Source organism: Elgaria multicarinata, chromosome 17 (genome assembly GCF_023053635.1).
Source record: "Elgaria multicarinata webbii isolate HBS135686 ecotype San Diego chromosome 17, rElgMul1.1.pri, whole genome shotgun sequence".
In the NCBI taxonomy this organism is placed as follows: domain Eukaryota; kingdom Metazoa; phylum Chordata; class Lepidosauria; order Squamata; family Anguidae; genus Elgaria; species Elgaria multicarinata.
The window spans coordinates 23,411,090-23,436,708 of record NC_086187.1 but is presented as its reverse complement, the minus strand read 5'-3'; the positions used below and the strand labels follow the sequence as shown (position 1 = coordinate 23,436,708).

The following is a 25,619-nucleotide window of genomic DNA, read 5'->3' as shown; positions in this document are numbered from 1 at the left end:
GCTGCAGACCAAGACGCACTGATGCACGCCTTCTCATGTGAAGGCAGCAAGGACGTGGAAGTGTCAAGGAGTAAGTACTGTATGTCTATATCTATATCTATCATGTAAAACAATACAAAGAAAAACCACCCAGTCCCAAAACTTAGCAACTAAACAGCCTAACACAGAAATAAGAATATACTACATAGAAGGACAGATATATCTTCATACAAGACCAGACAGGACACGGTGCACTTCTGGCTCCTCAAAGGCATCTGGTTGGCCAATGTAGGAACAGAATGCTAGGCTAGATAGGCCTCGGCTCTGATCCAGCCCAACTCTTCTTAGGTTCTTGTCTTTTATCCACTCCCAGGCCTGCCTTTATGAGGCCCCCTCTTTCCTGACATCCAAAATGAATAACGCTTTCCACATCTGTCAGGGATGCTTTAGGGTGGATTCCTGCAAATGAGCAGGGGGTTGGACTCGATGGCCTTGTAGGCCCCTTCCAACTCTGCTATACCATGATTCTATCAAAGAAATGGCCGCCTGGGTGGATTTAGTGATGTTTGCAAGTCAACGTTGTTTGTTGCAAGGGTTTTTGAATATGCTTTTGTTCCTTCTCTCCTTTTCGCAGCTCACACAGAATCTCCTTTCTACGAGGAGTGGTGGTTCTTGCTTGTGATGGCTCTCTGCAGCCTCATTGTTATCCTGCTGGTGGTATTTGCACTGATTTTGCACAGCCAGACCAAGAAATACCGTAACTGCAGCACAGGTGAGATGCCCTCGCTGTCACGCAGTGCCCTGTGCGCTTCTTCCCGTATAACAAACCCAAAATGAATATAACTAGTAGAACCAGAGACTACAGCTTCTTCAATGATCTCCCTCCACCACCATCCACCACGTCCCTTTTCGCCGCTGGAAAACAGGCAGTAGAATGCGGAGATGGTGCAACGGATTGCACCTCCATAATGCAGGTGGGAAGAAAGGTCCTCAGGCAGCCTTTGGTCTGCCATGCTGGTTTTCTATTTGCAGGGAGCATTACAAAAATGATCCTCCCACCTGCATTCTGAAGTGGGGCAGCCCATTTGGCCATTTCGCTGAGCGTGTAGTCTGCCAGGCCCAAGTTGGTGCTCTACAGAGGAAGGCATTTCACTGGAGACAGCCTACATTTTAAAAAGTGCTGGTATTAACATTTAAAGCCCAAAACAGTTTAGGGCCAGGCTATCTGAAGGAACGCCTCCTCCTGTATGTACCTGCCCGGACCCTAAGGTCATCCTCAGGGCTCCTTCTCCGCGAGCCCCTGCCAAAGGAAGTGAGGCAGGTGGCTACCAGGAGGAGGGCCTTCTCTGCTGTGGCACCCCGGCTGAGGAATGAGCTCCCTAAGGAGGTTCACTTGGCACCTACATTATATACTTTCAGACGCCAGGTGAAGAAAACCTTTTTATTCCCTCAGCATTTTAACAGTCTATAAATTCAATCTTAACTTTGCTGTTTTAAATTGGTATTTTAAATTTGTATTTCTGCACTGCCGCTGTTTTTATCCTGGTTGTGCTTTTATATTGCATTGTATATCATGTTTTTATACTGTTAGTTTTATACTTTGAATGGTTTTAATTTTTGTGAGCTGCCCAGGGAGCTTCGGCTATTGGGTGGTACAAAAATGCAATAAATAAATAAATAAATAAATAAAAGAGGGGGAGGAGAAAGTTTGGCCATTGCCACCACAGTGGCTAAATCCCTGGGATCTAGAAAGTAAGTCCTCTGCCCTTTCTGAAATACTGCAGTTGGTGTGTGATAAAATGCTTGTACCTGCTTGCATCATCACTCGTCCGCTCCCTACTCCATGCAACACTTTTGTCATAGGCGCAGCAATTGAGATTCTGGGCCATGAAATAAATAAAAAAAGAGTATCCTTGTGTCTGGTGCCTAATCCGAAGTGACCGAGCTATCCCAGCTGCAAGGCACACTGTTGCCCTGGAGCTGAACAGTCTACGCGGCTGTTTATAACTTTTGTCTGCTCGTGGTGAATTCTCAGACTTTTAAAGTGCTCTTTCTAAATGCCTGAAAAAGTCTCCTCCTCCTCCTCCTCCTCCTTGGAACCTGGACTTTGGGTCTGTTGCAAGGGGTTCTTAAATATTCATGGCTCAGCCCCTGAACTCCGCTTCCGGAGCTTTTCAAATCAATTTTTTGCCCTTTCCTCCTGAGACGCACAGAGTCCTTTCAAATGCTGCCATTGCAGATGCTGCTTCAATAAACTGCATACCTCTGTGATGGAACCTTTAACTCCTTAATGCTGAGAGCCCAGGTTTCCCCAGAACCTGCAGCCAGACAGTGGGTCCTCTTTGCCTCTCTGTGACGCTGCACTGTTAACACAAAATGTGCTAAGCAGGGTGGATGGAAAGAGACCCACCAGGGAAAGCCTCATTCTCTCTCTTTTTTTTTCTTTTTTCTTTTGGAAGACTCAGCAATTCAGCACTCAAAGAAAGGATTTATATATCCCCCACCCCCAGTATAAATTCACTTCTAACAAGTGTTAGTAAATCAGGTTTTATTCCCCTGAGATTTGGAATGTATGAATGCCATGGCATTTTACCAAGCTATTATACATTCCTATGCACGGCGCATAGACAAATCTCTAATCTCCCTCTCACGCTCTCCGTCTGGAGGACAGACACGGAAAGGCAGATCTGACCTGCACCTTCTGCGAACCGTTAATGCAGCATTGCAATTGAAGGTGGAGATAAACTACCTGCTTGAAGCAGAGGAGATTTATAGCAGGCCAAGGGAGGGAGAAAGCTCATTAAAAGACTTAGAGCTAAGACGCACCAGTCCTTTGGGGTTATGCAGGAGGGACAGCAAGCAGAAGCCCCGGACAAGTCTTTGACTTGCAGGCTATCAAAAGCCCATGTGGCGTCATCATTAGATAGTTGGATTAGGACTGGGGAGAGATACCCCACTCAGCCAAGAATTTCACTGGGTGAACCTGGGCCAGTCCTTGACTGGGTCCACACAGCAACAATGTACATTGTTGTTGAACCGTGTATTATTGTGTTGTCTGAACACAATGCTTTTCCCGCAGGGTAGGTTATCATGTTGTGTAATCGCGGCACATTTTCCATGCGGTTCTTTGTTAACCGTGCAGCATGGCTTTTTAACCACCCTGAACCACCTTTAACAACAAGCCATGGCTTCTCAAGGTGGCTTGTTTGAGGAAAAAATAAACCACATGGTTAACAAGCCACCCTGCAGAAATGTGCTGCGTTCCAACGACACGATAACCCACCCTACGGAAAATGCACTGCGTTTCGACAACGCGTTAACCCACCCTGTGGGAAATGCGCTGCGTTCAAGCAACACAATAACCCATGGTGGGTTAGCAAGTTTTGTGAACCCAGCCACCTCTCAGCCTAACTATCAGAGGTGTTGTGAGGATAAAAAGGTGGTGGTGGGGGAAATGCCCCTTGAATGCTTTGAAGGCAAGATGGGATATTTATTTATTTTTATTTATTTATTTATTTATTACATTTTTATACCGCCTAATAGCCGAAGCTCTCTGGGTGGTTCGCAAAAATCAAAACCATAATAAAACAACCAACAGGTTAAAAACACAAATACAAAATACAGTACTATTTATTTATTTATTTATTTATTACATTTTTACAAATGCAGTAAGTAAATACTGAGTTAATTGCATCCTCTGATCCCAACGCAGGATAACTAATGGCAGGCCTGCACAAAGCGTGGCCCGCTAAATCAAAAGCAGCTCACCAGGCATGTGTGGTGGTCTGCCCAACCACGGGCCAAATAAATCCTCTGCTTTTTCCTGCCTGCCTTGGACCACAAAAGCAGAATGGAGTGGGTGGGTGGTTGAGCCCCTGGCAGAGCGTAATACATGGGCTGTGGGCTACATCTACTGTGATGGGTTGCAGGCATGCCTTATATCACTGGTTTGGATGTCTGACCCTGTGGCTACTGACCCTCGTGAACAGCAAACTATGGATTCTCTTCTGGATTCTCTATTTAATAGCTTGAGCAACACTAGGGGATGAGGTTCGTTGCCTGCGCTTGATGGACCATTTTCCTACCTTTCTGCTTTCCAGCCGACTACTAGATACTTCATCTTTAAAGAATGACAGCCAGAATGGCATGTTTTGCTGCTCAAGAGTACACCCAGATTGTATTTTTAGCTTTTGTTCTATTTCCTGTCTAGTGTCTGGTGTCCTCTTTTAAGAACTGGAGGTTTGAAAAGTCCATCCTGTGCTTGCACCTTGCAACGACGTCTCTTATGAAAACCTTGCCATAGGAATTCTGTTTTCTGTTCCCCATCATATGAGGGGTTTCTGCACAACTCATACGCAGTAGAATTAGAGGCAGAAACAGGTCTTAACTCACAGTTCACAGAATTGTGCCTGTGCAGTTGTGTGAATACTTACTTGGGTGTGAGGCCTACTGAACTCGGCTGGGACTTACTTCCAAGGAAGCATGCCCAGGGCTGTGCTGTTAGTCCATAGTGCTATGAGCACATACTAGGGAGGAAGGCACATACAGCAGAATGAAATGGTGGTGGTGGTGGTGGTGGTGGTATCCTGAGATGGTTGAGTAGACCATATTGGGATTTAAAAAAAGCAAAAACGAAAAACTTCACTGCAAGTAATAAAAACACACACCAACCTACCACATGAAGGAGAAATGTTCTAGTCCACTCCACTTATTTATTTTAGGGTGACCAACTGTCAGGATTTCCCCGGATTTGTCCTGGTTTTTGTTCTTTCCATGGTGTCAGGGGGGATTTTCTATAATTTTCAATAATGTCCTGGAATGACACACCTTCCCCTTTAAGGCTGCCATTAGCATGGCAGGAGGGAGTGACATGCTTTCTTGAGGCACATCATTTCCCCACCCCAAGCTCCAATTGAGGTCTTAAAGGGGAAAGTGGGTCATTCGTGGACATTATAGAAAAGGCCCCCATTGGAGTGGATGGTAGTGGTGCAGAATGAAATCCTTTCCCCTCCTCCACTCCAATCGGGTTCTTTAAGGTGGCGGGGGAATAACGTACTTTCTGCAGGACTCAGAAAGCTGCTTCCCCCCACACACACACTAGGTGTCTTCTTTTTTGGTTTCCCAAATATGGTCACCCTAATTTATTTATTATTTATTTATTACATTTATATACCGCCCCACAGCCGAAGCTCTCTGGGCGGTTCACAAAAGTTAAAACAGTAAACATTAAAAAGTACACAAAATTTAAAAACCATCAGAAACATAAAAACGACAGTATAAAAACAAAAGAGTATCCATTTAAAAAACAACAGTTCCTGCTGTGCTAGTTTTCTAGTTGCAGGGAGTTTTGTACGCAAAGAATATAAATCCTCCACCTCTGCTCTGAAGTGGTATGGTTTATTCTACCACCCCAGGATGCCCCTATGTCTTTCCCATCTCATTCTGCTGCATGTGAGACAGGTCTTACTCCCATTGAATTCAGTGGAAGTTAGTTCTCGGTAAACACAGGCAGGGCCAGGCTGCAATGCTATAATCCTAAACGTACTTCCTTGGGAATAAATCCATTGAAATCAATGGAGCTTTAGCTTCGACGGGGCTTGAATAAGATTCGGTTTATATGACTTGAAAGCATCTTTTGTGTTCCGGGCACACAGGTGAGATGAACTACTAAGCCTGGAAACATCAGAGCACTTAATCCTGTTTGCTTTAAATTTTGCTCCAGACCATCTATGCCTGATGAAGAAACCTGTATGTTATTGTGAAGCTTTCTTCCCCACCTCCCCCCCCCACTCCCCCACCCCCCACAAACCTTTTAAAAGAAGAAAATGTAAACTACTGAAGGCTGGCCTAAAGAAAGATAGCATCTTAGATATTCTTTGTTAAAATGCGGATCAAAAATGGCTTCTTTGTGCTACCATAACAAGAGGAATGTACCAAAATCCCTGTGACGAACTGTCTTACCCCCTAATAAAGACCTTGTTAAAAAGGAAAGACGATTATCTGAAACTGGTGGTTTTCTCTCTGTCTTCACGCAGAGCCAGGGCAGGGCCTTTGCCTGTGCTCATTCTGTCGCCGTTTGTCCCCAGGAAAAAACATTTCCAACGTGGAGGACTCTGTCACTCTGGATAACGGGGGGTTCACGGCTCTGGAGCTCAACAGCCGGCACCTCAACGTCAAAAACACTTTCTCAAAGAAGAACGGGACAAGGTAATATGGCGGCACATCTTAAATCACCCACACGTTTAGTTTTTAATCGGTTTTTAATGCTTTGTGTGTGCATGTTCTGTGTTTTAGAGTTTTAAATTTTGTATACTTGTTTTTATCTCAATTTCAGAATTTCTGTAAACCGCCCAGAGAGCCCTGGCTATGGGAGCGGTATATAAGTGTAATAAATAAATAAATAAATAAATAAAAATAAAGCAGCCCCAGTCCCATGCCGTTTTGGGCAAGTGGCCTTCAGCATTCGATATCCAGCCAAATGCAGGAAAGGGCTGTGGGCATATGTTTATTTGTTCCAATTTCAAAACCATCCCGCCTTGAGGGCTAGAAGCATGTCACAGTACATTTAGAAACACACTTGAAATATCCTTTTGAAACAAAATAACAACAGGTAAAAAACTAACACCCACTAAACCCTCCATCCCCTTAAGAACATCGGAAGAGGCCTGCTGGATCAGTGTAAAGGTCCATCTAGTCCAGCGTTCTGTTCACACAGTGACCGAACAGCTGTCGATCAGGGACCCACAGGCAGGACATGGTGCAACAGCACCCTCCCACCCATGTTCCCCAGCAACTGCCTCTGATATCCTTCACACCTTAGCACTTTATCCCTGCCCCCACCCCTTGCAAATCAGCCAAAATAAACAGAACCTATAACTCTTTAAACTCTGTGTTCCCTCTCCCCCAGAGAACGTTAGTTATTGGGTGGATTAGAAATGTCCTAAAATGTCCTAAATGAATATCTCCTCTGTGTTGTTATGCATTTCTCTTTTTCCAAGTGATTAGAAGTTCAGCACAGACTTTACATGGCAAGTTTCTCTTTGGACTTCAGGGAGTTTAATGTTGTCTTCATACCAGTCTGTTACTTACAAATGTTGTAGGCTGAACAAGTATTAAAAGGATCAGAATCAAGCAGGGGATTGGTCTAGATGGCCTTATAGGCACCTTCCAACTCTACTGTTCTATGATTCTAAGTATACAGGCAGGGAATGTTCTGTTCCTCATTCAACATCTATGCAGCTCTCTGAAACCCAAAAGCCACACACACACACACCCCCAACCACACCCAGAACTGCTTTCCTCACATAGACATACGTTCTCCATGCTCAGCCTGTACAAGTCAGTTTCTTCCCCCTGTGACGGGTTTAATTCTCATTCCGGATACTTGGGAGCAATTGATCACTAAATATGCCAATGTCCCTTTATTGGGGATCAGGTTATGCTAGGCCTGAAGCAGCAGAGATGTTCCCTATTACATTCCCTGTTCTAGGCTTAGATTTCCCACAGAGGAATTTGGAACCTAGTTAGCTCCAAGAGTCCGTAGGATGACATTGATCCACAACAGTCCTTGGAAAACTTGATTATATAGCGTACGTACACACGCGCGCGCACACACACACACACACACACACACACACACACATCTCAAGGAGTTTGAGAAAATTCCTTTTTTTTTAACCTGTCTCTTTCAATCTCCCTGCAAAACTATTTTTTAAAGTCTGTACTTGGAATGGACAAATACCTTATTATCGTTATTTTTAAAACACACACATACACACATCAGCCACTCAAAACGCCCCACAGGATTTTACTATCCATACACATACATACAAGATTGCAGCACGTGCGTTCGGCCTGATAGAGGAAAAAGCTAAACATCCCCGATTTCACTTCCTTTCTTGTACCCAGATCTCCTCCTCGCCCAAGCCCCGGAGGGCTGCACTATTCAGACGAGGACATTTGTAACAAGTACAACGGCGCGGTGCTGACAGAAAGCGTCGCCCTCAACGAGAAACCCTTGGATGCTTCAGAATCGGAAGTAAGTTTATAGCTCTGCGGTGGGAGGAACCATATTGGGATGGAACAGCGGGCGGTTTTGCTGTGCTTGCTAGCCGGTAGCCAAGTTGCATCAATAAGCGAAAGAGCAGGATTTCTCATTTGTCAGTGTGGTATAAGGCCAGGCATGGTGGAGATGAACGAGAGAAGAAAAGGAGGAGGCGTGGGGAGAGAGACGGGGATCCCAGCTTCAGTGTGGTGGAGCGTTCACACACCCCGAGCTATTGGCAATTCAGGCCTCTCAAGAAAGGCTCTCAGTAATTGAGTGAACAGAGCCTCAAATAAGAAGCAGAAGAGAATTTAAGAGGCCAAGTTACTAGGTGTTATCTGACAGTGAACTCTTGTGGAGTTGAGAAGAAGATTCTGCTGTTCCACCCGGGTAGGGTGTGGATTTGAATTCTAGTAACTCTGGAAATGTTTCACACTTTCTTCTTTAGCATGCAGCATAGCCTTCTAGCGCATATCAGGCTATCTGGAAAAGTTTTATTAAGGCAGCCATATCCCCTTTCCAATCTCCACCCATCATCATCATCATCTTCATCTTCTTCTTCTTCTTCTTGACATCCCTCATATGGTATACCTTGATCCCCTCTTGTCTGTTGCTTGGGATTTACTTATTTTGGGGGTTAGGAACCATCCTTCATCAGAAATGATCATAGGGCAATTTATATGGAGAAAAAATGAATAAAAGCATAACAGAACAATTTTTTAAAAAACAAACAAACAGAACAAAGCATTTAATTAAATCCGGAGGTGCTTTATTTGAAAGCAGACCTTGCTGGGATTTGGTGGTGGTGGTGGTGGTGGTGGGAATCTGAGATTTAACAGGGCATGTCTAAGCCCTGTTCAGTTGAATGGGACTTACTTCTAAAGAAACGTGCTGAAGAGTTGGTGAAATGATGGATGAAGGCCCATTTCATAGAACTATTTCTGCTGGGTTAATGTCCACAGGTGTTTGGTCAAATCATGTTTTTCTTCTCTGCCCATTCCCCAGTCCTACTTTTATTCCACATTAAAAGGAAAACCTATTTCCTACTTTGAGAAGTGGCCAATGGATTCCATAGACTTCACCTGGAACATGGGGACAAATGAATGTAACCAACCCATCGTTTCATTTAAAAATGCCATAACACCATTTTCGTCTAGGACCCTTCAAGGCTGTGCTGCTTGGGCAGCTACCTGAATGGTCCATTCTGGCCCCTTTCCCAGAACTCCCTGCTCAACAGGCACTGGTTGTTTCTGGTCTCTTTCAGCCTCTTCCATCCCATCAGAGCAGGGCCTAAAATGGAGGGCATCATGCAAGGTCTTCCTCATTGCCAAGTCTGGAAGCTTCGCCGCCGTCTCCTTCCCACTCTGACTTCAATCCATTTTCCCGTGCAGCGCAATATTATCTTGAACGCCTCAAGGTGTCAAGCCTCAGTGACCCCTCCCCTCCAGAGACAATGCATGTGTTTATCTCTGAATCTGAAATGCCATGGTGCGAAAGGCAAATACAATCAATCAAAGCGAATGTCAGAGACATGTTGATTAGAAACCTCCTGCTTTACTCTCCCGCTACTATGACACTCCTGGCCTGAAGCTCTTGGAGAGAAGGCTTTGACAGGCCAGAACATCACCGGCTCTTCACGACCTCTGTCTTAGTGGAGATTTCATCGGAAAGGACTTTCATGTCACAGGACAGAGTCAAATTAAGCAGAGGGTCTACTCTGCTGCTGTTATCAGTAATATTCAACAGAGCTACCCTTGTTATTAATAACCACCTTCGACACTTGAAGCCAAGGATGTCATGGGTTTTACTTAGAGCTCAGCCTTATCCCTGAATTAAGTAAATATTCCCAAGTATTAGACTGAGAGCATCTTATACCTGTCACAGGGAAAGAAGCTGGAGTTCGATTTTCCGCTTTGTTCCCAGGGAAGGGAGGACCCCAGCTAAAACAAGCTGAGCTTTACTGTCTCTCACTCAGCTAATCTTCCCTAGCAGATAGGAGGGAGAGAAGCGAGGAAGATCACCCACCACGAGCAAGCCTTTTTGACCCCACTAGCATTCTTTGCCTTCAGGGAGCCTTCAGTATTCCATGCAGGCTGAGCCAGACTGCTTTCTGCATGGCAGATGAGACTCAGAGGAATAATTAACTTTTCTTAAGCTATGAGGCTCATATATTAAGAAGGGTTCTCCTGACGCTAAGGTTTCTGACGAAGAGAATGACTGGCCGCACATCCCAAGGGTGGCAAATCCAAGATGAGTGGCGTAGGAGGGTATGAAAAGGCATGTACACCTTGGGTCCAATGCCATCCTAAAGCGAGACGGAGAGGACAGATTGGGAACACTAATTCCCCTGGGCCTGACCGGCTTATGGTAGACCTTGTTCCAAAGCAAAAGTCCTCGAGAGGCTGAAAAGGGTGTGTGCTCGCCCCTGCTGGGCCCTAACCACAAGGGCACATGCACTGCCCTCACTGCTTAATGTCTGGAGTGGCAAAGCGCAATCCATTAAAGTTTACCAAGGCAAGCAATGCAAAGAACGCTGAAGGAGACAGAATTTTTAAGGGGGGAAAACGATACTCAAAAAGTGCTTTTGTACACAGGGAAATCTTAGACGCATATTGTGAAAACCTTTGGGGGAAAGCATAGATTACCATGAGCCGTTTCCTTATGTGATTGGAATGTTTATTTTAGGGGGATTCACCCCCAGCTTTCTTTCCAGCTTCCCAGATGTTTTCCAACGTCTGTCTATAGCTAACCCACTAGCGTATTCACACAGAAGCAATTGAGAGTGCAAATGCTTAAGAAATATAGCTTAGGAAAAAGCTCTCAGCCTCTTGCCAGATTTTGCCACTGACATATGAAATAAGGCTCTTTCCTCTTTTCCGTGCTTTTCCCGCTGAGGTTTGTAGTTGGCAAAGGCCAGCACCAGGTCCGGGATAATAGGTGAGCTTTAAAAAGGGAGTTCAGGTGGGTGTACAGCACAGGCGATATCTGCTGTGAAGGGTATCGCCTCATCCAAAATCCTGCCTAAATCTAACTTGGCTAACAGATAAGAGAAAGCAGCAGACCTGGAAACATTAGAAGCTTGACTCTTTGGCAAGAAGACTCCAGGAAGAACCAGGAACAGCGAATAGAACAGGGAGGAAGATTTTCTGCAGTGGCTTTTATTCTGTTACCTGCCTTTCACCTCTTGTTAATTACCTCGGGCTGCTGGCTGCTTTCTGTTGCCCTCTGACCAAGCTGCAGGGGAGGCAGTAGTCCTTGTGGTACTATCTCCAGCCATTTCTTGTGATGTGCACACATTACCTTGAGATTACACTCACAGTGGTTCTGCTCTCCTCCCTGTGACAACCTGGAATTAAACCTGCCATTAGCGGAGCGTGCTGGGCATAAATATGAATTTCGCCGTGCCGCGTTTTGTTATTCATGTCAGGAGTTCCACATGCCGGTTCCTGATAGAGCATAATGGCCATCTCCTGCCTGAGGCGACTCCTGCCTGCAGACGCCGTGTAGACGGAGGTCACCGGAGTCTATCCGTTCTCTTGTTACCCTCCTTCCTTGCCCTTGATGTCAAGGTATATGAAACCCAGAGCTTCCTCTGCAAGGAATGGAGCCTTTTGGCATCGTCACAGCCCTGTTTTTGTGGCAAGCAGAATTAAGGGGGCCATTTTCCTTCCGAGCTTTGATATCCGGTCATTTTCCATTGGCCCTTTGATGCTTGCTTGTTTCCAGGGGCTCATACTTGAAGGAAATATTAATGGACACACACAGCAGAGGTAGTGGCGAAGGCTGCAAGTCCTTTAGATCATTCTGTAGTTTTTGCAGGACATGATTTTCGCTTTTTTTTAAAAAAAATTGGATGCATCTGTTTTGTCTGGTCCTGTTTTGTGGTGGTATTCCACCACCACCCCTTCAGCTTCTGCAGCTCCAAGGGAGATGAGCTTTTGCTTAGTCTAGGCTTTCAGCTACTCCATCTTTACAGGGAAAAGCCGTTGTGCGGGATGCAGAAAACTAACCCATCTAATTTCCAAGAGGCGGGCTCGGTAGATGCTTTTCCTTGTGCAGCCGAGCCTATTTGAGCTTGTCAGGCAGCTATTTTCGTGTGATAGAACTTCCTGCGTACAGGATGCCATCAAACCAGAAGAGCCGAGGCCAAAACCATCACGATACGTTTTCCCTTAAATGTTTTATCCTCACGCTTTAAGATGTTGCAGCTGCACTGATGATGGAAAGGCAAACTGCTTCTGCACGTCCCGTTGACTTATGCTGTGGCTGGAGCAGTCGGGCTCCAAAGCACCAAGGCGTGTACGGTGGATTTGGGCGCCGTAATGCTTCACTCCAATGGCCACACAGACCCTGGGGGCAAGGGGAGGGTGACCACAGCACCCTTATTATTATTATTATTATTATTATTATTATTATTATTATTATTATTAATTTATTTATATAGCACCATCAATGCACATGGTTCTGCACAGAGTAAAACAGTAAATAGCAAGGCCCTGCCGCATAGGCTTACATTCTAATAAAATCATAGTAAAGCAATAAGGAGGGGAAGAGAATGGAAACAGGCACTGGGTAGGGTAAACAGGCACAGGGTAGGGTAAAACTAACAGTATAACAGTATAACTAACAGTCTAAAGTCTGAGCAACATCAAGTTTTAAAAGCTTTAGGAAAAAGAAAAGTTTTTAGCTGAGCTTTAAAAGCTGTGATTGAAGTTGTAGATCTCAAATGTTCTGGGAGAGCGTTCCAGGTGTAAGGGGCAGCAGAAGAGAATGGACGAAGCCGAGCAAGGGAAGGAGAAACCCTTGGGCAGGCGAGAAGCATGGCATCAGAGGAGCGAAGAGCACAAACGGGCAATAGTTTGAGAGGAGAGATAGGGCGGAGCTAGACCGTGGAAAGCTTTGAAGGTCAACAGGAGAAGTTTATATTGGATTCTGAAGTGAATTGGAAGCCAATGAAGAGATTTCAGAAGTGGAGTAACATGGTCAGAGCGGCGAGCCAAGAAGATGATCTTAGCGGCAACGTGGTGGACAGAAACCAACGGACTGATGTGAGAAGAAGGAAGGCCAGAGAGAAGAAGGTTGCAGTAGTCCAACCGAGAAATAACCAGTGCATGAACAAGCGTCTTGGCACCACCACTGCCTGGGTCTGCATTGTGCCCGTGCCGCTTATTAAAATGAAAGCAGCTGGACGCTGGGAATGTCAGCGGAGTGTCCTTACGGGATGGCCCTCTGCTTTGGTGTCAGACTGAAGGCTCTTCTCATGGAATTTTTTGGACTCGGTTATGGCTGCCCACATAGAGAATGAAGCAGTGCCCGTGCGTTTTGGATGCGGGGTTGCTGGTATTTTGGCCATGCTCCACTTCAAAATGTATCCGTGAGGAACTGGATCTGGATCTCAATCATGGCCCCATTTCTGTATCTTCCAAAGGGGGTATTTGCCATAAATTCGGGGTGTGCACGGACCCCCCAATCCGCTTCGTGGCCCGATCTGGAAAATCCAAATCGGACCCGATCCTCTTCGCACTGCGCCACCCGTCTCCCACTCTGCTCTGCGGAGCGAGATCCGGCTTCGCCACCGTCGCTATATGGACAGCGGCAGCAGCGGCGGCACAAGATAAGCCACCACCCCTGCCCCCTTACCTGCATCCGTCATGGGCTTCAATTGAGGCCCCAGTTGAAGCTGGAAGAGGCCTCGGCCTTCACTTCCGCCTTCAACCGGGCCTCAATTGGAGCCCGCAACGGACGCAGGTAAGCGTCCCTCCTCCCTGCTCCCTTACCTGGTGCCTGGATGGCGGCGCCGGCAGCGCCAGATGAGTCCCCCTCCCCTCCCCCACTTACCTGCAGGTGAAGCTCCGGATTGAGGCGATCCTCTTCGCCTTGATCCGCAGCCCCACTGACTCTCTTCGCCTCTGCCTTTTCCGGAGGCGAATTAGGCCGCCACGCTCCTGCTTCTCTGAACCGAAGAGAAGCGGAGCACATCCCTACCGTAAATACACACGCGTGTCCTTCACCCATATCCAGTATTTAAAGAATTCTGCTGAGAAACTGTCTTGAGGCACGATGCAGACGGCTACTGTACGAACATCTTTCTGGCTCAGGGCTGTCCTTCGAAGCGCACTTAAATTGTGTTGGTGGAGACCCAGAGAAGGTGGGCTACGTCGGAGGGCAGGTGGACACATACAAACCTGGGGTTTCTACATTTGCCTTAGTTTGGCGGGGGAGGGTATTTGCATTGGAGAATTGGCAGGCAAAGGCTTGCCTTCCTCCTCCTCCAAATCTCTTTTGCAAATATCTCCCAGGCCATTTTTTTTTAACTCAGTCTCAGCCAGGCTTGGAAACCAGAAATACACTTTAAGTGGGGTGGGGGTGGGGGGACATCTCAGAAGGGCATTTCACAGGAGAATCAGCAAAAGTGGGAAGCGTTAAGCATCTCTCTGCTTGCCTGTACTGCCCTCCAAAATCCCCGATTTGCAATGCCTCCGCAAACTTGGGATTGAGAACATAAATGTGCTGCAGTAAACATATATAGTTCTGCCCTGAACCCACCTGTGACCCTTGTCTAAGTGGCACTGCTGTTGGGCCCAAACGCTCGACAGTCTGAGAGTTCTGGAAGCGGTCCAACATAAACAGAGAATTTTAATGAGGTTAAGCCACTCACATAAATCATGTTTATTTTCGATCGGCTAGAAAAGAGCATAAAATGAGAAAAGCTGGTCAAGGCTGGCCTTGAAAGAGATCTTACTTAATATGATTCCCTAAAGCTGTTGCTCACTCCGGTGACATGTGCTTCTCCCGTTACAAATACACACAACGTGACAACGTCAGCCCCAAACAGATGCACGCTGGGCTGATTGGAAGCCAGTATCAGCCAAGCAGAAAGAGCTGTTGTCAGTAGACGCTGGGATGGGAAAACCACCAAGGATCTCAATGGCACCTTCAAGACAAACAAGTTTCTAAGTACCTAGAGGTGCTTCCTTGTTTCTGCAACAACAGACTAACACAGGATTTGCCCCCACAACGGGGAGCATCCGGAGGAAGGAAGTCGGAATGGAAAAGATAATGGAACTGAGAGATGTTTGGGAAATGGCTACCCATTTCCACAGTGGCTGAGGCAGACAAAGAGGCGAGGCATATTTCCCTTGCAGTCTTTTGAAAGAAGTCGAATATATACATGGCTGTTCCCTTCACTGTTAGTTATAAACAAGTGTACACAATTCCTTCTCTCCAGCCATATCCAAAAGGAAATTTGACAGCCACAACTGTTTTTAAATTCCCTCTAATGGCAGCCTTAAACTAAACTAGCCCACTAGTCCCTAATTTGTCCCCTAATAGCATTTGTTTCTTTCATCTTACCAATAAAAATACTTTAAATTGTCAAGCATTTTCTCTATTTTGTGGCTTCACAGGCATCCGTGCACCTTTGCTTGTCAATTTCTAATCTAGCTCGGCACCCAATCAAATTCCAGGCTGCTGCTGTTGCCTGGGCAACCGGCCTGCCGTTGCGGTAAGTGGGCCTGCCGCACGGTAGAGAAGAAAACGGCCCTGCAGCATTTCCATTTAGTCAATAGTTTTGAATCATTAAAAATAATATGGCCACTCTGAAACGTATCCAGTTGTAGGAGCAATTTGTGTAATAATGGAGGACAGTGGGAGGAATAAAACTTCAAGAGTCCCCAGGTTAACAGCACTGAGATCGTAGTTTCCAGAATCTGCTTAGAACCAGATGGCATATTGGGCAATTGTGAACTCATCCACTACTACATTGTAATGTTCACGTGCACCAGGGAAAACCGTAGATCTTTACATACTAAAGTCTAGGATCTACCAACCTAGCCCTTTTTGGCTGACTATTGGCACTTGTAGGACATCCATGCTCCTGGTGACCATCTTCCTTACATCTCCTGCCTCCATCTTTTAGAGAATTCGCATATTTTACAAAGTTATATCCCAACCTTCCTTATTTCTGCTCCTACAGCACTCATACAGATGGCCGTTTACCAAGTGGTCACTTGCCACAGTGTGTGCATGTAACACTTGATAAGCCAGTAGTTCATCATGCCCCATGAGGCGAGATTTTGTTTTATTTTATTGTGATAAACATTCTATACCACCTTTCTGTTGATGCACTCACTGTGTGCTTTTCATAATAATGGCATACAGACATGCGACATAATCAGGGTATAACCAGGGTGGGGAGAACATGGGGAGGGGGAGGACCCAGCAACAAACCATGGGTTAAAACTCTGGGTTATTTCCTCCTCAATAACCTAGAGTTCCAGGTTCACATGTCATAACAAACAATCAAAGTAGAAATAGTGGGCAGGTGGTAACAGTGCGCTCTCTCGCTCTCTCTCTCTCTCTCTTTCTCTCTCATGCACTCCAGACAACCAATGGGTGGAACAAACCATGGATTAGCATTATGTGTGAATCGAGTCAGTATTTCTGTGTGTAACAAGGTTCAACTGCATAGAGAGAAGACATTTTAATTTTGGAGAACTTAAAGTATATTGAACATTCTTTTGGTTCAATCCAATTTGAAAAGGGTTTTAATATCCACAATTCTAATTTTGTGGGGCAGTTCAAAGGCCATGGATGCTCATTTTGTTAGCCTTATAGGGAGGTATTTGTGAATCCTGAAGATGGGGGAAAGGATGCCTTTAAAAATTGTAATAACTACCACCTGGTGCACAAACCCATGACAATTGCTTGAATCTGCATTAGAATATAACCATGGAAAGTCATGGTCAGTTGTAGCACCCTTTGTAACTGACATGTACATAGTATTTTTGATCAGTTTCGTGATTAAGGCTTACGCTGAAACAAACACTAGCCCGACAACCATCAGGGATACAGCCCATACATTATCAGCCACATTATGCTTTGCGAATACATGTTTTTATAAGCAGCTCTATAAGGATATTGTAGATTTACATTACCATAATCTATTTTTTTGACAGTCAGACACTTCCTTACCTATTTTCAGGCGGCTAAAATTCCCTACCTAATTTGCAATGTGTGTCCCTGCTTCCCCCTTTTCCTGGCCTAGTTCCATACATCCCCCAGACACACACACACACCGGACACAAGTATGCATAGCTTGTTAACCAAAGCACCTAAATTCACTGCTGAAAATGGCACATGGGATTTCTCAAGAGGCAGCTGGAAAGAGAACTGGCTGCAAGTGAGACTAGGTTGTATGCATTCAAAGCAGAAGACCTTTTTATTCTCTCAGTATTTTAACACTTAATTTTAACTGGAATTTAAATTTTACTGTCCTAACTCTGTATTTTAATCTTATATCAATTTTTGCTGCGTGGTTTTATCCCGGTTGTGCTTTTTATACTGTATTTTGTATTTGTGTTTTTAACCTGTTGGTTGTTTTATTATGGTTTTAATTTTTGTGAACCGTCCAGAGAGCTTCGGCTATTGGGCGGTATAAAAATGAAATAAATAAATAAATAAATAAATACCCTGAAGGTTGGGCTTCAATAAAGCAGGCCACCTTCCTTTCAGGGTCTCAGGTGGACCAGTGGTGAAAATGCCACCCATCACGCAGACGTTGATCTTTTTCCTCTTAAACCGCAGGTGACAGATTCAGACTACGAGGACGAATTGCCCAAGCACTCTTTCGTCAACCATTACATGAGCGACCCCACGTACTACAACTCATGGAAGCGGCAGCAAAAGGGCGCAAAGCATCCGACACCATACAGGTATGAGGAATGCGTGGCCAACGAGGCAGAGCCTTACTTCCAGACTGTCATCACGACACAGAGCTCAGGAGGGGTGTACACCCCAACAGGACAGCCTGCTCCAGGCTCACGGACTCCAGTGACAGGTTTCTCTTCCTTCGTCTGACACCGGGAGAAAGACGAAACCGCCTAAGCTCAGCAGCCTGCCGCATTTGGAAAAGCAACCGCTACCACCACTACCACCCAACCAGAGGACTGTTTGCGTGATAGGTGCAGTGAACTGTGGGTAAAATTCTCTTATCAGGGTAGAATGGATGTAAATGTGAATGTCTATATATATTTTTTTTCAAGACAATCAACTCTTTAAGATACGGAGCTGACCTAGTTGAACTTGCTTTGATTTTTTTTTTCTAAAAAAAACACAAAAAACCACAAAATGATCAAAAATTGACAATTTTAACCACTTTGGAATATGATTTAAGGGGATTTTTTAAATAATAAAAAAATGCTTTTGTAACGCTGCTTTCAGAAGCAGCCTTCTATGGGTTTCTTTCCCTTTCCTTTCTCAAGCCAAGGAGATGAATTCCATTCTTGTGGATTAGGTAGCACTGTTGTGATGTAATTGAAGGTGAAACCCTGTAGCCTCCCAAGCACTCTCCCTTTCCTCTATCAACCAGGTTAATTAGGAAAACACAAAAGAAGGGGAAGAGACTTTAAGAATGGCTCTCTCCCAGCAATTCTCTCTCTTCCTCTCTCTGTCCTTGCTGCTTCTGCCTTCCAAAGCACCCAGCTGAATCACTTTGTCTCAATATCATGTCTCCTCCGGTGCCTGCAAGGTTCACTCCTGGTGGTTTTTGATCAACTATCTCTTGTCTTCATTTCTATTCTGTTCCAACTGAGCTTGTTGTGTTCCTAAAAAATATTCCCCTCTCCAGGGTTCCTGTAAGTCAGCGTAAAAGCGCAGAGGGTAGCATTAGGTGAAACAGCAGAGGAAAAATGATGATGAGGTATCAGTTTTGCGCTTAATGTAGGTCTGATTCTTCCTTTGTAGACTGCATGTGCCAATGTCCCTTGTAAATCTCAAAGAAAAAGAAAAACCAGCAAGAAGACGGTTCCTTTAAATGAATGTGTTTATGAAGTGGTGCGGAGAACACGCTAGAGGAATGATACTTTTGTGGCTTTCCAAGGTGTCCTTCCAAGTAAAAGAAACCAAACCCCTCCCCACCCAGTTGGGTGCTGTCCTGCAGCTCTGTTTAAAAAGAAAAAACTACATGTTAACACCAGATTTGTTTGATTTTTTTTAAAAATGTATATTTTTAATGATTTTTTTTTTAAAATACAAAGACACGTCATACTCTGCCGGGTGATGTTTTTTGGTGTCCGCAGGTGCCTTTTCGCAATTATCCGGCTGCATGCGCGAGAGGCAGCAGCCCAAAGTCTCTGAATGAAGCTCAAGCGGTTTTCAAAACCACAGGGTTACAAATTGCCTCGCGTCCGTTTTCCCAAGCCGTCTGCCTGAGCTGCCGCTCACAGCCCTTTCAGTGCAAAAACGGCTGTTTTGTCCGTCTCTCTGTTGTGCGCTGCCCTGCCTTTGACCCGCAAGGCTGCAGCTAGCTCCTTTCTGCCAAGGCCCATTACATTTATTGCCAGGTTACGTCTTGGAAGGGGAGCTGCTCGTCCTGCTCCAGCCATCAGGCTTAGCGGGAGCCATGAGAAAGCCACGACGGAGCAAAAAAGCCTGTTGTAAACAAATTGCATCTTTGGAATTACTGCTGCCCCTGGCCTCTCCAGTACAAGTGTTTAGCCATAAAAGTTGACCCCTGTGGTTTGCCTGTGAACATCCTCTCGGGGCCCTACACCACCACAGTCTTGGGGCTATAATTGCCTGGTGTACCCAGCGGAGGAAGGAGTGTCGCTGTGTTGTTGGACCACTCTGGTTCCCTTTCAGTGCCTCTCACTGCGAGGCCAATGAGAGCTGTGGGACGCTCCCAGCTGTGTCTATTCAAGGCAGGTAAGGAACCGTTTCAGCATGGCCTTGTTGACACCGCTTTTCTACATCTGGGCTGCTTCGCTGCTATCCTCCACCCTACCCTTGCAAACAAAGACTCTCTTGTTGAATTTCCTTTCTGCTGAAGCATCGGGGGGGGGGGGGACACCTGCAAAAATTGGGAGTTTCAGGAGCTAAAACTAACAAATTCAAACGTGAGCCAGTGGCCTCGAGTTCTATTTCTAGATGTCAAAATTTGGGGTCGGAGTTTCTCCTCATGAGACTTATCCATGAAAGCTAAAACTGAATTTTGCAGGCTCCAGATCCCAAGCTTTGTTGAGAAATTGAAATATAAACCTCAAAATTAATTCTCGCTCAATGCATTGCAAGTTCACATCTCTAGCTGTGAGTTTGTTTGTCCAGGTCAATGTGAAAATCAGATCTCTGAGCATCCCCAAATGAGCTATGTCTGCCGGTGAACGCTCAAGCCTTTGAAGTTGGGATTCCTTCCACGGTTCCAATGAATTCCTTGTGGCAATGTTATAGTGGGTCACCAGTTGCACGAAGGGCAGCCGTTCCTCATAGCTCTTCAAATAACATAGTGTTATGTTAGCTGAATAAAGGTGATCAAATGGCACTTAATGGGAGATGTAGAAATGAAGAACCTGGAGAGAACACACGTTTTCTTTCTGCACTGCAAGCATTCTCCAAAGCCTCGTGGATTTTGCTTTAATGAACTCGTTTGTAAGGTTTTTTTAACACAAACTTGAACATATTTGAGTTTTTCTTTGTCTCAGATTATATATTTTGAAAAAAGAAATGTACATACTTTTTGACACAATGCATTTCCCCATAAAATACTACAGCCGTTTGGAGGTAAGCGTAATTGTTCAGTGGTGTTGATTGGTTGAAAGAGACCTAACTGGAACCAGGTATTTAAAAATGGCTTAGGATTTTTAATCCTAAATTATAATTATAATTTAATTATAATTTATAATGCAAAGGGTGAACATGCAGTTCAGAATTAAAGGACAGGGTGCCTTTAAGCATATGCTTCGCCCAGGAATTTGTTTTTAGTATCCAAGCTGAGCCCACAGCCCTTTCATACACACAGATCCACTCCGGGTTTCGGCAGCCTAATTTAGAGTGGGCGGGAGGCTATAGTTGCCATTGTTAAATAATTGGGAGTCAGAAACTTTTTCTGACCTACTGCAACTCACCCAGAGATCAGCCAGTAGACCACACTCTATGGTCTGCAAAATTGTACTAAACTCAAAATATTAGCACAAAAGACCTCAGGCTAATCAGTATATCAAGTGTGCTGGTCTGCAACTGGTGTATTACACCCTGACCTTCCAAGGTACCTTCCACTAAACCAGTCAAAGGTGTTGAGATTTCATGCAAACATAAGAATTGCCTTTCCTGGATCAGACCAAGGTCTATCTACACTACCATTCTGTTCCTTCACAATAGTCACCCATGTGCCGGTAGAAGCTTCCAAGGAGGCATGAAAATAATAGCTATATTGTGTTATTTGACCATAGACTCTGGAATTCAGAGGTCCTATTTAGCTATCAATTTATTTATTTATTGCAATTTTATACCGCCCAATAGCCGAAGCTCCCTGGGCGGCTCACAAAAATTTAAACCGTTCAAAGTATAAAACCAACAGTACAAAACATGATATAAAATACAATATAAAATACAATATAAAAGCAAGGCCATACTGTTGATAGACCTATCATTCTTTCTATTTCTGGTGTTCAGGCATGAGTACAAATACTTACGTAGCCGTAAGTGCACCACCATTATTAATTATTATTATTATTATTCCATCCCATAGCTGAAGCTCTCTGTGCACTTTACAAAAATTGAAACCCATTAAAATTTATTATACAAAGTGAAAACCCATTTACATAAAAACATATAAACAGGCAGCACCCACAGAGAGACAACATATTTCTAAAACAATTTTAAACAACCATCCATAGGACAAATCTAGGACCTGATTAAAAAGTCACCATATGCTGCCAAATGCCCGAGAGAAGAGAAAGGTCTGACTCTAAAAAAGATAACAATGTTGGCGCCAGGTGGGCCTCATTGGGGAGATTGTTCCATAATTGGGGGCCACCACCAACAAGTCCCTTAGATGCTGAACATAGTGTATGCGTAGGTTCGTGTCCCCCTCCACAAGAGGGAGGTATCATCAGACTTGGGGGGACCCAGAGGTTTGCAAAAATGCAAAACCATCTATAGAGGGAAATATAAAGTGGAGAAGCCCTCAAAGCAGCCTAATGAAGTCTGGCCATGCTCAGTAGCCACAAAATGGCGCTGGGGAGCAGGACACACACAGAAAACTGGATTGGGTGAGGAAAGGAGCATCACGGAGGAAAGCACAGCTGACTGGCTAGAACAGTGAACATGAGATCTAAAAGTCATTTCTGCTCTCAGATGCCTTCCCCACGCTTTTCTTTATGTAAATAGCTTCGAAAGAATGAGGAGGGGAGAACTAAGGAATAATTTATAATGCAAAGAGGTTGCCCCTCTTCCCTGAGTTTTCTCAAATGAAACCTAAGAGAAATTGGCTTTATAAAACGTCCCCTCCTTCCGTTTTCCTTTCAAATGGAAGGTATCAAGGGTGATTCTTTTAAGACTTGTTGACACTAACAGAGTAATTTCTGCTCTCCCAATCCACATCCATCTCCATAATCGTGTTTTTATTGGCTGTGTTTATTCAGTTACAACTGAGTCCAGAGAGGGTGGGCAATTGAAACGCACAAAATTAGATATCCTCAAGACACAGGAATTGAATTATACCTCCCTGTCCTCATTATCATGTATTAGAGGCTTGACAAGGCTGGGCCTCGGTATGCGGGAGCTGTAACAATAGGATTAATCATGAGGGTCTTCTCTCTTTTTTTAATTATTTACTATGGATGTAACATAAATTGCTGGTTCTGGCAAGAAAGCTTTCCACTAGAGCTAAAAGCTAAAGGCTCTAGTCGGAACTGTACCCTTTTTAAAGCAAGATGCCTTTTACACAACCTTTTAAGCTAGCAAGGCCAGGATGTACAAGTATAGGATTCTCAGCCCAGCCCTATTTATTCCATCCTTTTCTGGAACACTCAAAAAATTCCTCGGTACTTCATAAAATCATCCTTTTCTATCGCCCTTAGAAGGTAGACCAATCAGCATCACATATAGGGATGGGGGGGGGGGAACTTGGCTGACTTCCACTCTGAAAAGTTGTGGGTTCATCTGATAATAAACTAAATCTTCACCACTCAAACTGAAGAGTGGATTGCCGAATCCATAGCGGATGTTACAGGGTTTCACTGTGTAGCTACAAACTTCTCCAGTGCATTGAGGGAATCATACAATCTACTGCGTGCCATGCCAGAGGCTTCCACCCTTGTGTGATAAGCCCGAGATATATTTTTTTCTGGAAACCCTCTGAACTCCCAAGTGAGTTGCGGGTCCTGTTTCAGGTGGGGCAAAATGCAACCAGGTGCTGCCTAATATAGCAGCATCCCTAAAGAAATTGGCACAAGGTATCACGGAAGCTTTTCCTGTACGTTCTTTCAACAGAAATGAATTCTAAAGATACCTTTACAGATATACTTAAACCAGTTGTAGGCAGACTACAGGACTGTGGGATTTACTTTTGCATTTTATCTGTCTAAACGTGCATACAGACACTGCGTTGGAACAGGGCCTGTGTTGCTTCCACACCAGATGCCTCTCTTTAAGGACGAACGGGGGAAATCTTGAAAGCTGGAAACACAAAGTGCCATCCTGAATGTGTAGATTAGAATGTACCTAAATATCTGCATGTGAAGATCAGTCAGAAAAACAAAACTACACAAATACAGTCGCATCCTATTACAAGTGTAAACTCTGTTCTTCCTGGAGAGTCCACTTCCTAACATATCACCTATTTCCACCAAGCTCCACACATTGATTCTCTCCACAGACGCTAGCACATCTCCACCGGGAGGTCTCTGCTAATTTGACACCTCTGCTGTGCAGCCAAGCAGCAAAACCCTGGGCTGGGATGCATTCCTGAGGAAGAGGCAGCAGAGGGCACTCCTTCGCATCAGTCATTTTACCGAGGCGTTAGCGTTTCCAGGATCCTCACTGCCTCCTGGAAACACTTGACAGAATAAACCAGGCAAAATTGCTTCGCCGACTTAGAACAGCCATGCACCACCACCCCCAGAATTGAGAAGGGGCAGGCAACTGGTCGCCATCTGGAAGAAGCATTGTATCAAAGACACGTGAAGCCCTTATTCCTCTCTAATTGGCACTACTGAGACCATACCTGGAGTATTCTGTATTATTTATTTATTTTATTTATTTATCAAATTTATATACCGCCCCATAGCTGAAACTCTCTGGGCGGTTTACAAAAGTTAAAAAACAGTGGACATTAAAAAAAGTATACAAAATGTAAAACCAACAAAAATATAAAAACAACAGTATAAAACAGTATCCATTTTAAACAACAACAGTTCTGGGGTCCATTAAAAAACAAACAAACTTAGCATATGATGTTAAATGCCTGGGAGAAGAGAAAGGTCTTGACCTGGCACTGAAAAGATAACAATGTTGGCGCCAGGCGAGCCTCATCGGGGAGATCATTCCATAATGGGGGGGGGCACCACCGAAAAGGCCCTCTGCCTTGTTGCCATCCTCTGAGCTTCCCTCGGAGTAGGCACTCAGAGGAGGACCTTAGATATTGAGCGCAGTGTACGGGTAGGTTCATGTCGGGAGAGGTGTTCCATCAGGTATTGTGGTCCCAAGCTGTGTAGGGCTTTATAGGTTAAAACCAGCACCTTGAATTGGGCTTGGAAATGTATAGGTAGCCAATGCAAGCGGGCCAGAATCAGTGTTATATGTTCGAACCTTCTGGTTCCTTTTATCAATCTGGCTGCTGCATTTTGCACAAGCTGCAGCTTCCGAACCGTCTTCAAAGGCTGCCCCATGTAGAGGGCATTGCAGAAATCTAATTTGGAGGTTACCAGAGCATGGACAACTGAAGCTAGGTTATCCCTGTCCAGATAGGGGCATAGCTGGGCCACCAAATGGAGTTGGTAGAAGGCACTCCATGTCACCGAGGCCACCTGGGCCTCAAGTGACAGAGGTGGTTCTAGAAGAACTCCCAAGCTACGAACCTGCTCCTTCAGGGGGAGTGCAACCCCATCCAGAACAGGTTGAACACCCACCATCCGGCCAGAAGACCCACCCACCAGCAGCATCTCAGTCTTGTCTGGATTGAGTTTAAGTTTATTAGCCCTCATCCAGTCCATTGTATGATTCTGGGCACCACATTTCCAGAAGGACATTGACAGGTTAGAACAGGTTCAGAGGGTAACGAAGATGATGCAGAGACTTGAAGACATGCCCTATGAGGACAGGCTGAAGGAACTTGTGATGTTCAGTCTGGAGAAAAGAAGACTGAGGGGAGACATGTTGGCAGTGTTCAGGTACATAAAAGGGTGCAACAGAGAAGATGGTCAAGAACTATTTTCCATTGCCACAGAAATTAGGACCCAAAATAATGAGTATGTTACAATACCTAGATTTCGATTAACTATAAGGGAAAACTTCCTGATGGTAAGATCTGTACAACAGTGGAACAGTCTACCTACGGAGGTTGTGGGTTCTCTGGAATTTTTAAAGAAGAGTCTGGACAGCCACCTCTCATGGACAGTTGAATTGGTTTTCCTGCACACTCCAGAGGGCTGGACTAGATGACCCTGGTGGCCCCTTCCAACTCCACAATTCTATGATTCTATGTTTCAGACTACAAAGCCCACAAGCCCCTGACAGCATGGTCAAAGGTTTGAAGCGATGGGTCCAAAACATTTGGTGGAACAAGCTTGCCTACTCCAGTAAAGGAAAATGGTGGTGAATG

The 25,619-nt window shown here is 44.9% G+C and overlaps 1 protein-coding gene across 2 annotated transcripts in view; it reads left to right on the top strand.

Moving 5' to 3' along the window:
• The window catches only part of SDK1 (sidekick cell adhesion molecule 1), a 563,777-nt gene extending 544,531 nt beyond the window's left edge, over positions 1-19,246 (top strand). The window contains exons 42-45 of one of the 2 annotated variants that reach the window (XM_063143659.1): positions 614-751; positions 6,066-6,186; positions 7,888-8,017; positions 17,609-19,246. In XM_063143659.1, coding sequence (XP_062999729.1) covers positions 614-751; positions 6,066-6,186; positions 7,888-8,017; positions 17,609-17,881 — 662 coding nt within the window. In that variant the 3' untranslated portion in view covers positions 17,882-19,246. Of the gene's footprint in view, positions 1-613; positions 752-6,014; positions 6,187-7,887; positions 8,018-17,608 lie in introns of both variants that reach the window. The other variant, XM_063143658.1, reaches the window with a different exon arrangement.
• Positions 19,247-25,619: the final 6,373 nt, after the last annotated feature.